Source organism: Protopterus annectens, chromosome 8.part0 (assembly GCF_019279795.1).
Source record: "Protopterus annectens isolate FY-2018-M chromosome 8.part0, PAN1.0, whole genome shotgun sequence".
NCBI classification, from domain to species: Eukaryota; Metazoa; Chordata; order Ceratodontiformes; family Protopteridae; genus Protopterus; species Protopterus annectens.
The window spans coordinates 323,110,962-323,126,792 of record NC_056741.1 but is presented as its reverse complement, the minus strand read 5'-3'; the positions used below and the strand labels follow the sequence as shown (position 1 = coordinate 323,126,792).

The window sequence follows — 15,831 nt, the reverse complement described above, 5'->3', positions numbered from 1 at the left end:
CCACCTTTACTCCCTGCATCCTCACCATTCCTCTATCCTCCCTCTCATTCACACATATGTATTCTGTCTTAGTCCTGCTGCCCTTCATTCCTCTTTTCTCTAGAGCATATCTCCATCTGTCCAGGGTCTCCTCCACCTGTTCCCAAATGTCACTACAGATCACAATGTCATCTGCAAACATCATAGTCCACGGGGACTCCTGTCTGATCTCGTCTGTCAACCTGTCCATCACCATTGCAAATAAGAAAGGGCTCAGAGCTGATCCTTGATGTAATCCCACCTCCACCTTAAACGCATCCATCACTCCCACCACAGACCTCACCACTGTCACACTACCCTTGTACATATCCTTTACCACTCTTACATACTTCTCTGACACTCCTGACTTCCTCATACAATACCACAACTTCTCTAGGCAACCTGTCATATGCTTTCTCTAAGTCCACAAAGGCACAATGCAACTCCTTCTGACCTTCTCTGTACTTCTCCATCAACACTCTCAGAGCAAACATCGCATCTGTAGTGCTCTTTCCTGGCATGAAACCATAGTGCTGATCATTAATCATCACCTCCCGTCTTAATCTAGCTTCCACTACTTTTTCCATAACTTCATGCTGTGACTGATCAGTGTAATCCCTCTGTAGTTACTACAGCTCTGCACATCACCCTTATTCTTAAAAGATCGGTACCAAAACACTTTTTCTCCATTCATCAGGCATCCTCTCACGTTCCAAGTTTTCGTTAGACAATCTAATTAAAAACTCCACTGCCATTTCATCTAAACAACTCCATGCTTCCACAGGTATGTCGTCTGGACCAGTCGCCTTTCCATTCTTCATCTTCTTCATAGGTATCCTTACTTCCTCCTTGCTAATCTTCTGCACTTCATGATTCACTATCCGCACATCATCTAACCTTTTCTCCCTTTCATTCTCTTCATGCATCAGCCCCTCAAAGTACTCTTTCCATCTGCTCAACACACTCTCCTCGCTTGTGAGTATGTTTCCCCTATTATCCTTTATCACACTTACCTGCTGCACATCTTTACTAGCTTGATCCCTCTGTCTAACCAATCGGTACAGGTCATTTTCTCCTTCCTTAGTGTCCAACCTTCATACAACTCTTCATATGCCTTATCCTTAGCCACCTCTCTGTTTGCCATGCACCTCATCTCCTAATACTCCTGTCTACTTTCTTCATCTCTCTGACAATCCCACTTCTTCTTCGCCAACCTCTTTCTCTGTATACCCTTCTGTACTTCCTCATTCCACCACCAGTTCTCCTTGTCCTCCTTCCTCTTTCCAGATGTCACACCAAGCACCTTTCTAGCCATCTCCCTTACTAGCTCTGCTGTAGTTACCCAGCTATTCGGTAACTCTTCACTGCCACCCAGTGCCTGTCTTAACTCTTCCCTGAACTCCACCTCACACTTACCCTTTTTCAATTTCCACCATTTGATCCGTGGTGCTTCCCTCACACTCCTCCTCCTCTTCTTGATCACCAACTATATATATATATATATATATATATATACACACCAAATGGGATAGGTTAAGGTTATTTTGAGAACAAAAAGAAAAATTGGCTAGGCTTAAAATGGCCCTCAAGGCATCTAGCCTACCAAACAGAAGAAATACAAATACTTGAAAATACTTGGACAAGAAAAACTGCTAAATGGTAAAAATAATAAAATAATAGTTTAGTATCTTTAATGTAACAGATCAGAGTAATGAATGAAGTAGAAGAAGAAAACCAGGTGTAATAGTAAAAAAGATTAAAGTAACATTAATCATTGAAATTGCTGTATTTGGTGATTATAGTGTTCTGCATAAACTCCTATAATATCCCAGAATGCAAACAGAGAGTAGAGCAGTATAGAATAAAGACATCAGGTGGTTCTGATTTTAGAAGGAGCAACAAGGCTAATAAACAAGAGTTTTCAAGCATACATAATTATGCTTTTAAAAATGTAACTGTATAAACTGCAGAAGGAAACAATTCTGGGTACATTGCTCGTGTCCTGCACTGTATTCTTGGCAAGCATCAAAGATTGAAGCAATACTAATTTCGTTAACTTAAATCTTACCCATATTCAGGATTGGAGTCTTTTCCTGAGTCAGGGTGGCCAGATATTTGAAGAAATTAGAAGAAATGTCCTGCTTAGCTGATCATTTTGTAGAAACAGCAGTCATTCAGTCAGTCACTAAATAGATAAATGCAGTTGAGTCTGTAATCCTATAGTGCTGGAAAACTGATGCTCGCCATTCTGTAGTGTAAGAAGCCCTACCTACTGGCCCTGTGACTTGCATTACATTCTTCATGTAATTCTAACTTCATTCAGAAGCATCTGGGTGTCCCTCCATTTACGCTGCTGACTTAATATTGGTGACTGCTTATGCGAAATGGACAGAAACTTTTACTTTTTTTTTTTTTTTTTTTTTTACATGTTGGGAACAGATGTAACTGGCTCAAAAATCAGAAGCTGATTTAGTAGGTGAGGCAGATATTGTCATTTTGTTTATATTTGTTTGGTGCTGTTTTATCAAACCACCTGTTCCCACCATTACCATCCCACGTTTTTAGAACAGCTAAATACAAACATACCTTAGTATTACATGCCTGACATTTACAAATGTTTAATTGCCATTTCAATGCGATGTATGTCCAGTGTTGATGTTTAAGTGATTACCTATAGTGCATATTTGAGATAAGAGAGGCAAAGTGTGTCTTGCAGGTAGAAAAAAACTCCTGTAGCATTTTTTTTTTTTAATGTATGAACTGCTATTCACAGCAGTCAAGATAATTCCTGATTTTTCAGTAGTTAAACAACACCCTGAACATGGCCATTCTGGGTCTTACTGCTAAATAGTAAAAAAAAGGTAGAGATATAGTTACTCAGTCTGCAGCCGTCATGGAAGTCCTAAGGCTTGTTATTCTTTAAGCTAGATTCAGTCAGGTAGATATGAAGCATATGCAGGTAGATACGTGTTTTTGTCATAGTCTGCACAATTTCATAGGAGTTTTTTGAAATATTAAAATAGTACGCATGGTCTTCATTAGGTCATCAGTTCTCACTGGGATCCTAAGATCTGGTGAGCTGTTATTCACTTTTCTTTCTTTTTTTATGGGCATTTTGAACAGCTGGACCAGATTGCCATTCACAGTGAAACAGAGTTGCAGCCAGATCGAAGCCAAGCAATTCGTGACAAACTTCGAGGGAAGGGGCTACCTCCTGGTATGTAAGTTTATCAGTGATAGTAAATGTACGAGTGTGATCAATTTTTAGTCATTTAGTTATTTTTATGAAATAGATTTTTTTGTCATCTTTTACAAGTCATTTATTGACTGCTTTTTGTCTGTTTCTTTGTATAACTGTTTTACTTGATGGCATTCTGCTTTCATAATCTGTGAACCTCAAGTTAAGAAGATCACTGTGCATATATTTAGTAGCATCACCTTTGTAACTGGTAGTGGGAATGTATTTTAAGAAGCATTTTCCCCTGCTTTGTTAAAGTGCAAGACATTTCCATAGAGAATAATCCTGTAGGATGTTTTCTAACATATGAAGTTCAACGCACAACGGTCGTAAGTCTTGAATATTTTCAGTAGTAAGACAAACTCTGAACACTTCAGGGCTCTGTTTTACTGCACTGCTCCACCAGCATTGTTTATCATTAAGAGGGGCCCATATGACTCTAGCATTGTCAGGTGCAACTTTTGTTCTTCATGTCACTTTGCAGCTGTTGGTCACTTGAGTGGGCTTTCAGTTTGCATGACATTCTCGGTTCATTTTAATCCAACCTTTGCCTTTGGTGCCTTTTATGAGGAGTTAGTTTATGTCATTCATAAAGATGGGCAAATTTTACCACTAGGAATAAAGACTTTCTTTGTCCAGTTCTTTTTGTGATAATTATGAATACTTTAGGAGATTTAGTAAGGCTGCAAAAATAAAAAAGAAATAAATCATTAAAACTGTTTTATTAGAGAAAAAGAAACTTAATGTGAGGAGTAAAAGGAAAAAAAGGAAGTCAGAAATATATCTTTCCATTGTGGCTGATATGGATTCACAGTAACAAAACTGTGTTCCTATGAGTACTATGAAAAATATCATCAGAATAAAGTCAGCACTGTGAAAAACTTTTACAGCAGTTAGCAGAGATTTGACTAAAAATTGCAGAGTAAAGTTTCAAACAAGGTGAGACTGATGAAAATATGTGTTCTACCAGATAAAGGAATGTATCAAAATTCTGTTAGAGAAAGTCATTAAAGGAGAAGGATAAAGAATTATATTTCTTTTACATTTAGGTAACAACTTGCCTTCAAAGGCTTCTATCACAGAAAAAAAGCAGGCTCTTAAAAGCTTGTAAAAGGAAGCATTGACAGTTTCTGTACAAAGGAAAAAAACTGAAGTCCTCAGTGCCAGTGCAGGTTCTGAAAGGTTATGTTCCATAGAAAGAATCCATGGGATGAATAAGATGTACATCTCATGATAACTTTTTCAAATTCGGTGACTGTCCTGCCGCACTGCTTTTGCATGAAGATGTGGAGCACTGTTGTGGGCTTGTCTTCATGTCTGTGCCTAGTGCTAATGAAGTAGTCCTTGAGGGAGAGGCATATGCTAATTAGCCATGAGCCATTCCCATGGAGATAAGCCATTTATGCAGCTAAGCGATTCAGATGGAGTGTAATGTATCATGGCTGCTCATAGAAATGAACATGGCCAAAAGACAATATTTATGCAACACAGTAGAGGTAAGAGGTGGGGGTTTCGTGGTCAGGTAGTGTAAGGCTGTGTGTGTGTGAGTGTACTAAGGGGCTGCATGGGTGACAAGAGAGAGAGAGAGAGAGAGTGTGTGTGTGTGTGTGTGTGTGTGTGTGTGTGTGTGTGTGTGTGTGTGTGTGTGTGCGCGCACGCCTAGGAGGCAACAATAGGGGGTAGGTTAGGCAGGTCTGTGTGTATATGGGTGAATGGATAAGTGTGTTTGTGAGTGGATTTGGGTGGGGAGGGTCTGTGTCTGTGTGGCTAACATACCTCCTCACACTCCTAGACTAATGAGCAAAGCCTGCAGTATTTAGTTGAGGGTAACACTAGCCATCAGGAATTACTTCAGCTGTTTTTATTGCTGGGAAACTTTAGCCACCAGGGATAGCTTATCATCGCATAACAGCACTTAAACATAATGTGGAATGGGGAAACACTAGTCACCAGGGATAATCTGTGTAGCATGCTGTAAAGGCACTTAATTAAAAAATGTGGTGCAGGGAGTCAAGGATACTAGTAAGCAGCATGCCTTAAATCCAGTAAAAGAGATTCCAACCTTGTATCCTCCCAGGTCACTAATAAGAGAATATTAGTCCTGTGTGTCACCTCTAGACACTAGGAATACCATTTAAAAAAAGGCAACTACAAAGTTGTGGGAGGGGTATAAAAGGATTTAAACCCTGTGCCCTTGCCACACTAAACCTCTGCACTAACTTTTTGTGCTAACTGATAAGTTAGTGAGGTTTTTTAAACATATGTATTGAGGAACTTGGGCATTATTCCATGCCTGCAACAATACATGACATACGAAGGAGAGGGACAGGGAGCATTAGGCTTATTTCTCAGCTTTGTAGCCAAAGAGAAGACAAACTCGGGGATGAATTTAAATTATGCCTCCTACAAACCTAGAAAACTTTTGCACTACCCTGGACTTACTGAAGGATATGAACTGTGAAACTGTAATGCCTAGCATTAATGACTGACTGAAATCATTCATGATTTACAAGGGCAGCGAGAAGAGAGACATAAAAACATTCTGATAACACAGGGACATGTATGGGGTATGTGGTCTTTGTGTGTGTGTGTGTGTGTGTGTGTGTGTGTGTGTGTGTGTGTGTGTGTGTGTGTGTGTGTGTGTGTGTGTGTGTGTGTGTGTGTATTCGTGCGCTTGCGCTTGGATGTGAGTATTGTGTGTGGGAGAGTGAAGCATGACATGGCCCTTACCACTATTGACTACTGCAGGAAGTGCTTTTTCTGCACTTGCATAAGTTAACAGTGATTCAGAGACATGAAAATTAGCTGATAATGAGGTATTTCCTCATAGTAGCAAATGTGTCTCTGAACTGTAAAATACTGTATCATGGAAGCAGGGGCCTTTTTACCACTGTCCGTAAAGTTTGCTGTGAGGTTGTTTTATGAATCCCCAGTCATTATTTGTAAAGTTATTGCAATACTAGAGACTTGTTTGACTTGCCTTAAAATTACATTTAGCATTTAAGTGACAACTGATCTTTTGAAATTACCTTTGTTTACAAGACCTTTGATAAAGCATGCATCAGTTCAAATGCCAGTGCTGGTTCAGCCACCATTATTGAATTATGGTTGTTTCGTAGAGTAATAATTCCATATTCTGCAGGAAGCAACGTAGGAGCAAGTCTTCCTTCATCTACCTACCGCCACCAGCTTAGTACACTGGACTTGATACCATCAAAGACACATATTCAGTTACCTTCTACTTTGGGAGATACAGGATATGGTTCCAGAGTTATAAGACTTTGGTATTAAGAAGACATTAGAAGAACTGACATCAGCTGATGATGAGTTGGACGCTTAGAAAGTGCTTATGATACAACCCACTCAGAGTCAAGTCTGAGGCTGAAGATGCCTCCTTTTCATATGAGACGCTTTTTGGCAGCCCAGTGAACAAGTGTTGCCTGCATTAGAGTAAATAGGAGAACACTGCAGCAAAGCAAGCGCAGCTGTTTGTAGGAGTCACTGTTGCAGTATAATTCCATATCCATGGGAATTAGCCGTACATCCTTTGCCAGCCTTACATTTTGAATTCAAGAGCATTTAGAAATCTCCACCTTTGAGATACTATATCCCCTCGCCTAGAATGTTGGCTTGCACATGGTTAAGTAGGGGCAGCAGGGCAGTCTACACCATCTTCAGTTTTGCTTTACTGCAAAAATTGATATTAGTCTGTCTGGCCAGTAGTTCTGTGTAGTTGACTTCAGAATAATAATTACCCTTTTGGAAAGTTTTCTCATTCTTACATGCATTGTTTAGGTTTCACAGTCTAGCTTAGTATTTATGTTTTTTGTATCTCTGTATAATTTGCAATATTTTTTTCCAAAGTCGATGACATCCTCAGAAAAAATTAACTAATAATTCAGCCTGCAGAAACCAAAATTTTCACTTGCAGTCTCTTTTCAGGGGAGAATTTTAATGTCTCCACATGTGGGTACCACACAGCATTTAATAGGAATGTGCTCCATAGTAGGGCCAGAAACCCCAAGGCCTTCCTTGAGCACATAGACACTAGTGTACTTGGCATAGCTCCTTGCCACTCCTTGGGACCTTTATTTTTGTCCTGGAAAAACTGACTTTACCCTATCTGAGCAAAACTCTTTAGTGGCAGTTAGCTTTTGTCCTACAAAGCCTTATTTTTGGTCACTATTAGTTCAGCTAGGAGAATCTGTGAGTATCACGCCTTCATGTGCAACCAGCCACACACAACATTTCATAAAGTAAGGGTGTGCCTTAAAAGTAACACTTCATTCATACATCAGGTGGTGTCATTTCTGGCACAAAGTCAGGCTTTTCAATTGCCAGTCTTTTATTATAACACTCAGAAGAAAGGAGAAAAGATTTACTTTCTGAATGTTCACAGGCTGGTCATGTGTTACATAGTAAGAAATTAGTATCTGAGGCAATGTGAGCAGTTATTTGTCTCTGAGACAGGCAGGATTTCATTTCTTTTTACTAAGCAGACTGCTATCACATTGCTAAAGCTCTACCTCATGTTTTGCTGTGACTTCAATGGAAAGACATAGACAGGTCAGTTAGAGCCCTTTATACTAGGATAGCTGTCACCACTGCAGGCTTCTTTAGGAATGTGTCAGCTCAGAGTGTTTGCGAATCAGAAAATGGACCAAAGGGCTCCCTTTATAGAGCACTGCAAGCTAGGTCTTTATGTGAGGAGCAGAGTGTGCATTATCATGGCTATCCAGTAGGGCCTGCTGTGATCTCCTCACTGAGGCAGCTATTGCTTTAAGTACTCTTCCCATGGATAAATAATTAAACTTCAGCAGTGAGTCCAGCAATGGTCACTGTAACCATAGCTACCCAAGTAGGCTCACTTCTGCAGTTGGGGCTTCTCTTCCTGTTCAGAGTGTCTTGGATCCTCTTCTCTGAATGGACAGAGGATGAGAGGAGGCAAGGGCATTGAAATCCTAATGCCAGTACACCATGCTGTCAACAGTGGGGAATATTTGCAACCACAATGAATTCTCAGGTACACTTCCCAGACAATTTTAAATTAAGGGACCACAGGTGCGTATGCCCTTAAGTGTTTTACAGACCAAGGACATGGACTAGCCACTTTTTGGTCCCCTGACAGAGCACATTTACTGGTGACTGTCTAATCCAAAAGACCTAAAGATTTTGGAGTCTGGTCTTCCCTTTTATCTGTGCATCAGCTGATGTCTCATGATAATGGAGGAGACAGGTTGCACACTATGGATATTCAAAAGCTCTAGAAGTGAGACCAGTGTGTGGAAATCTGCTTGTGGCTAATTTCCATGAGTAAGAAAGTATACTGTACCAGAGACCATATTCAAGAGTCTGCGATTATGGGGGATGTAGTCACGTGCCATCACTTTAGTGTACTAATAACCTTTGTATTTAAAAAAAGAGAGAGAGAGCAATATAATACCATTCAGAAGAAGTACCATTAATAAAAAAGGTGATAAAAAATGTCCATGATTTTTCGTAAGTGTCCCTTCATGTCTGGTAGAGTAAACATGTTCTTATTATTTTTTCATCAGTTTTCTTCAGGTTGTTTCAGATAAGTGGTGACAAAGGCTATGCCATAGACTTTTCCCAGGTCTGAGTACCAGGAGCAATTCCACAAGCACCAAATCAGCAATCACCCATAGCACTAAAGGAAGGCTTTTAATTATTTCAGACCATAAAAAAGGTATATCTGCATGTGCTTGAGATCAAATTCCTTGAATATCAAGTGCCCGAATCACAAGATTCCAAGGAAAAAGTGCTTATTGCTGTTTTCCAAAGGAATGCACTGCCAGTGCAATTTCTAAGTGAGCGCTGCTAGGGATTCCTACATTGTGGGAGATTTCAATTTTTGTCATGTTTGTTGTAACGTGGGACTGGTATGTATAAGTTTGGGATTGTGAAGGTTATGCCTCTAACAGGAAGAATGCGGGGAGGCTTGACCACCTACAAAAATACACTTAAGGTTAGAGATTTTGCCCTTTTGATATTTCAGCCATTTATATTCTGCTTTTGGTTCCTGGGGATTTTGTAGTTTTAGGTTTCGTAGGGGATCTGGGAAAAGAAGTTTGCCAAGATTTGAAAGTGTCAGTTAGATGCATCATATCTAAATAAGTTTTTGCAAAAAAATGCAGACTGTTTACCCTGAATAACTTGTTTCTTGTCATAGGTCAACAAACTTCAAAGATGCAGGCCATTAACTTCTAGTTCTTTTTATTATCTTGCTTTAAAACAGCACATTACAATTTAAAAACATTAATAAACAAAAATCAGTTTGTACATACAAGTAGTGGTTAAAATAATGTACATTGTTTAATGTAAGAATTGTTACTAAAACCTGTAATAAAAGTCAGTAGTAAGTCTTAGTATTTTCACAACAGGCCACTGAAAAAAGATCAATTTTGGGAATTGAAGCTGCTTAGTGTTTTGAGACCGTTAAAGTCACTATGATAACAGATTACAAAGGTACAGTGGGTTTTGAAAGAACACGTACCAGAGATATCAAACTGCAGTCTTGAACCTACTGTCACCCCAGTAGTGGTTGAGTGTAGGGCAAGAGTAGAACAGTAGGGTTATTTTTGTTTTTGTTTCCCACCAGGACCTTGGCCTATGACTCCTCTTCCTTCACCCAGTTGGCTGTTTATTCCAGTGGAATGGGGACATGATCTTCCTGGGCTAGGCAAGAGCCTTACAAACTATTTGTTTTTGCCTATGTATCCCTTTCAGCCCTCTGTTTCTTGGCAAGAATTGAGTGATAGGGGGCAGGCCAGCTTGCTGTTCCTGGGGCGCAACCTACCCTCTTTTGTTGCAGCATCCTGTCCCTTTCAATAACTCCTCAAAGACTGCATTTGCTTTTGGATGCTAGTTCCCCATCAGCTTCCTAATACAAATGCACTGTGGCAGCACTGGCTAAGCCAGCTCGGAACTGTTCTAGTTGAACACTGCTCCTGCTAAGTGTTAACCATCTGACAAGCCAGAGCTGCCTCCCTCTTAATACAATGGGTAAGCTTGCAGTGGGCACTCAACACTAGAATCTTGGCATTGTTATTTTCATGCCCAGGCAGTTAGTACATACACTGGAGGACCATTGAAATATTAAAGTGACATGTAGTACATTGATAGCTGGATGGTAACATTCTGCACCAAATGCAAGCATCAAGTTCAGTGGCAGGCAGCACCATATACAAGGCACAGAGAGAGGAGGGCATGAATAACAAATGAAGGGTCCTCAAATGGATTAGTTTCATAATTCATTTAATATTCATTAGAGGGCAAGAAGTCATTTTGAAAACAACAGTAAGCCATTCCCATGGTGCCCAGAATTGTGCTTCTTAGAAAAAAACTTAAGATTTTTATCCCATAGGCAATATAAAGGATTCAGTGGCAGAACATTAATGCCCGTCAGAGTAGTATGGACCACTACTGTGTTCTAATGTGTTGTTTCGACCTATTGCTTTGTCTGTTAATGAATGTGGGCTAGAATATCCATAAGAGAATTGATGACTATTATGTACTTCTTAAGGAAGGAGGGGTACAACTTTACACCAGCTGTGTAACAGTGATAATAAAGGCTTGTCCCTCTAAAGAGATCTCCCAAGGGCAGTTTGTGTATTGTAAATGACAGTGGTCTCAATATCCTTACTCTGAGGAGTGGGAGGCTGAAGAACCAAATCACTGCCTTCTAGGAATGACCCTAAGTGTAGGAGACAAGTCAGAAACAGCAGTAGAAGTGCACAGTATGACCAAAGTCTGCATCCTTCATCCGTTCTGTGGTGTCACTGTATTTGTATTTCATAACATTTGAGTTTTGCCACTTCCTGTATTTTTTTTTGCCATAATATAACCAAAGCTACTTGTGGAGTGGCACTGCAGCATTAAATCATAACATTTGGATGTATCCACCTTCTGTATTACATTTTCTGAATGTATTTTCTCAGTAGTGGCTCTGTTCACTGTGAGAACCAAAGAAGGTCTTACGCTGTCAAAGGTACTGACACAAGTGGTGCAGGACTTCCTTATATTTCCCACATTGATCTTCACTTTCATCCAGTGAGAACCTCACTGTTGCAGTCCTGACTTTTGTGATTCCTGCCTGCAAGTAGCTCAAATGGCTGTCCAAATTTCCCAGAGCTGTACTTTCTCCCCAGGACACTGCCAACACCCTCACATGACTATGCAAGGATGTCTGATACAAGAGGTGTGTTGAGTGATGCCATCTTCAGATCTTTCTTGATGTAAAGTATTGTGAACTGTGCATGCGTACTAGCATTGCCCATTTGTTGGTGGAACTGCATCCAAAAGCCAAATAAATACCCCTAGTTGGATATTTTCATCCATTCTTAAATAGGGCTTGATGTTGTGGTAACTAATGTCTTATTCTTATTCTGACACCCAAAACATTTGTCAAAGTTGATCTTTGTATTGCTTGCAGGAAGCAAACTCTGCACAAAGATTTTCATTTTCCATGCTTATTTTGCTTCGGCCAAGAGCACACTGTGGTCTCTTGCTCACATTGTTCGAATTTTACCCCAAGGACCATCAATAATAAATGTTTGTCTAGGAGTATGCAATCAAAAAAAGGTGCATGTCTGGTTTTAGTCTGCTGCGGTGTTGGCCAAGACCTCTGAGAACTTACTGCCAAAAAAGAAGCATTCCAACAAGAGGCTTGGGAAGAAGTGCCTGGAGATAAAGGATGTTAGGATCAATGACTCGGGTCTTCCTAGTTCTGGTGATTGTGGGCATAGAGAGTTGGAGGGGTTCTTTTGCAGCCCCTGCCACCTGGGTCAGTTCTTGCTGAGACATCTGGTATAACCGCTCTGCATGCTGCCATGCATATCTATATCTTTCCAGACTGATGTCTCTGCTACACCTCCTTATAGGTCTCATCACTGTAAGAGGATCTTATCCTGTTTACCAAGGGGGGATGGTGGTTTCCGTATTCCTCTTCATCCTGTTTCCAAGCAGTTTTTACTGTTCTCTATATCTTCCTTACATTATCAGTTCTGTGCTTTCCCATTTTGTCTTTCTACAACCACAAGGGTTTTTGCCAAATGTGTACCCCTGTCATAGCCTTTTGCAGGCTTCATTGTATTCAGATATTTCCTTAAGCAGACAACCTTCCTAGTCAAGCTTCTTCTCAGCAGGATCTTCTGCAGGACTTGAATGCTCCTACTTTACTCTAAATCTAAAAAAATCAGTTTTGACCTCTTCTCAAGACCAAGTTTTCTTGGGGTGCATAATTCAAACTCTTGCTATGACTGTTTTTCTTTCTCCTTTTCAGTACCTTCTTGCTGTACAAGAGAGTGCCTGTGAGCCCTGAGATTCATGGTGTCCACTATCCCTATGATTCTATTTACCAGACTCCATATAAGGAAGTTCCAGTGGCAGCTGAAGGCTGTTTGGGTTCAACACTCATCCTCTGCCTTCTAAAGTTCTGTCTTGCCTTACATAAGGAAGGAGTTTCTTTGGTGGATCAACAAGGTATCTCTAAATCCAGGTTTTCTTTTTTCTGGTTCCTCCTCCCACTCAGAAGATTTATACAGATGCTTCAGACCTATTCTGGAGGGCTTGTTCCAGCTGCATCAGGTCTAGGGAGTTTGATCTCCTCAGGAGGTGAACTAGCACATCATTATTAAGGAAGATAAGGATTTGATCCTGACTCATGAAGCCGTACATTACCTGTGGTCTCCAGGTTCTTTCAAGGCCTTTATATCACTGGTATGTGGCACATAAAACAGTAAGGGTGGATAAAGTCTTACTGCCTTTGCAGACTAGTCTTCATAGTTTTGGACTTTGCCGTTTACCACCAGTTGATTTTTAAGGCAGTCTGTATTGGCTCAGAGAAGAATGTGGTGGCAGACACTTTGAGCAGATCCAGGACAGATCCTCACGAATAGATGTTGCACAGAGAGATGTTCTTAGATAGTGTTCATTGGTGGGATACTCCTCTGGTAGATCTGTTTGTCTGACTTCAGAACATACAACTTGGCAAGTTATGTTCCAGAGTAACAAGTCCTTTGGCTTGGTAACTGGATGCCATGCCTCTCTTTTGGAGAGGGATGTTCCTGTATGCATTCCCTTTTCTTTCACTTTTGTCAAGGATACTTCACAAGATTATGTTAGTCTGAAAATGTTGTTGGTGACTCCATTTTGACCCAGACAACATTGGTTTCCGCTTCATTTTCACATGGCCAGGGGAAGTCATCACAAGTTACCCCACAGGTTGGTCATCCTCACACAGGGCAAAGGCTGCCTTATTCACCCTCATCTTCTCACCCTACAGTTGACTTAATGGGTGATAGGGCTTTGATTCCATTCAGGCTCCATTTTTTGAGGGTGTACTTTGCATTTTGCAGGGGGCAAGAAAACCCACTATTAGAAAATCTTACGTAGCTAAGTGGAAAAGATCTTCTCCTTGGTGCCACAGCAATGACCAGCACCCTATTTCATTGGGTATTATTTTTTCATTCCTATCTGTGTGAGCTGCTCAATTCTAGTCTGGCATATTGGCATAAAGCTCATGTGTCAGCTATCTCTGCCGTTTTGCTTCAGGATCCACCACTTTCTTCTAAATTTGAGGTCAAACTGTTTCCAAAAGGCATCCTACATATTAAGCCTCTAAAAAAACTTTCTCTCTCCTTCTTGGGACCTGAACTGTTTTCTTTAAAAACAGATCCAGACACCTTTTGAACCAGCAGCTAGTTCCGCTTTGAAATTGTGCACCTGAAAAACTGTTTTATTGGTGGCTTTGACTTTTGCCCAAAGATTCTATGAACATCAGTCTCTTATGGCTACTCCTTCTTTTCTAGTTTTTTCACAGAGACAATGTCTCTTAGAACTAATTCCTGTTGATTTTTCTCTTTTCTTGCCAAAGGAACTTCTTTTTTTTTTTTTTTAGATGTACATGCACCAGGTCCTTTTGTGCCTCGTCTGCTGCTCCTTGTTTACTAGGGCAATTTAGTTTTGAGGGTTTTGTGCTCGTACATCACTTACATACCTCATACTTTTGGATGTAGGACATATGTCTGGCATACGGCACATGGAAGGGCCCAGGCTTTGGTATGCTGACTGGGACATATGCTTATCTTTTTCAGGATATTCCATATAATAATGAATACTGCAACAGTTATAAGTAGAACATCTACTGTTGTGTTCAGTTCTTATATATCTGTACTTTCTGTTTTATCTGGAGCTTAGAAATGGGTAGAAAATCTTTTAACTTTTGCCTGCTATGGGAATTTAAGCTAGAGAATGGCGGCTGTGGAGCTAGCTTATGAAATTCTTCATGCATGCCTCAAAGTTGTCCAGAATTTTGCAGAAAGTCCAAATTGTTGCCTTATATTTTTTATCTGGTCCTCATAAAATGTGTGGGTTTTCTGACAAATCCTTGATGAATGAAGTCACTAAATAACAGACATTTGAGTTTCAGAGGTCATACCAGTCAGAAAATGCATGGTGATGCAAAACCTATTTTTCATGTTTAAAATCTGTCCCTTATTTTGAGCCTTTGCCTCAACATTATTTTTAACTCTGTCCAGAATTCTTGCACCAGGATGTTGAACAAGTATGGCTTGCTGCAGTTGTGCTTAAGATAAATTCTGGCTTCTTAAATGGATATGAAAATGAAACATATGAGCTTTTGCCCCCAGATAACCACATTGGATGACAGTGAGGGAAATTTAGATGACACTTGGAGTTTTGCCAAAATGGAAATTCAGACAACAGTCATTTGTGAATTTTTTTGTAGATATGTTTACTGACTGAATACGTCTTGTAGAAATTTGGAAGGCTATTGGAAGATTGGAAGAGAGACAGTGTAATTGTGGGCAGCTACCAGTTTCATTTTCCTGTCAGTTTTATAAAAACATTTTTCAGGATGCTTTTCTTGTTTCCTGGCCTTTTTATTGTGACCCAGACTTCTTGCTACCAGTAGTGCCGTCACTGACTAAAAGACCTATTCCTCCCAACATTGCATGGCTGTTCAGTTGATGGTGGAGGCAGGAATCGTCTAATGGAGAAGCGAAGCTGTGATTGGTATTTTGGTGCCTAACAATCCTCCCTTTTATGACACTATGCATGCCACTTACGCGAGGCCTCTACTACCAGCCCAGTAAAACATACCCGTTTCTACACACATGTTGAATGTAACTATAGTGCTGAATTTTGTTTGGCAGATTTAGTCCACATCCCATGCCACAGTGCTGCCTTCTGCACCACCTGTCCTTTCCCAGGTGTCTGTATTGTAGAGGTCCAAATCAGCAGTTTTCCCCAGGAAGAGTGAACTGACAGGCCTTTTGCATTGTCTTTCCCAAGTGGCTTCTCAGATGGATGGATGGCCAAGTCAGTCCTGGCTACATTTGAGTTGTAGCATGGACTTTATCCATGCATGCCATGGAACTTTGCTTTAGGACCCTTAAGCAAATTTTTAAATTTATGCTGCATATGAGGATGTCTTACTTTATCATGTAAATTTGTAAGCTCATTCAAAACGTTAACCATTGTCTTAAATGAGTAACACTGGCTGTTGTATGGTTTAGTAAGTAGGTGTTATCTGA

General features: G+C 40.3%; 1 protein-coding gene across 1 annotated transcript in view; it reads left to right on the top strand.

Annotated features, from left to right (window-relative positions):
- PTPN13 (protein tyrosine phosphatase non-receptor type 13) overlaps positions 1-15,831 on the top strand; it is a 1,949,788-nt gene that overhangs the window by 298,825 nt on the left and 1,635,132 nt on the right. The window contains exon 5 of the mRNA XM_044079819.1: positions 3,142-3,235. Within this exon, the coding sequence (XP_043935754.1) occupies positions 3,142-3,235 (94 nt within the window). The remainder of the gene's footprint in view (positions 1-3,141; positions 3,236-15,831) is intronic.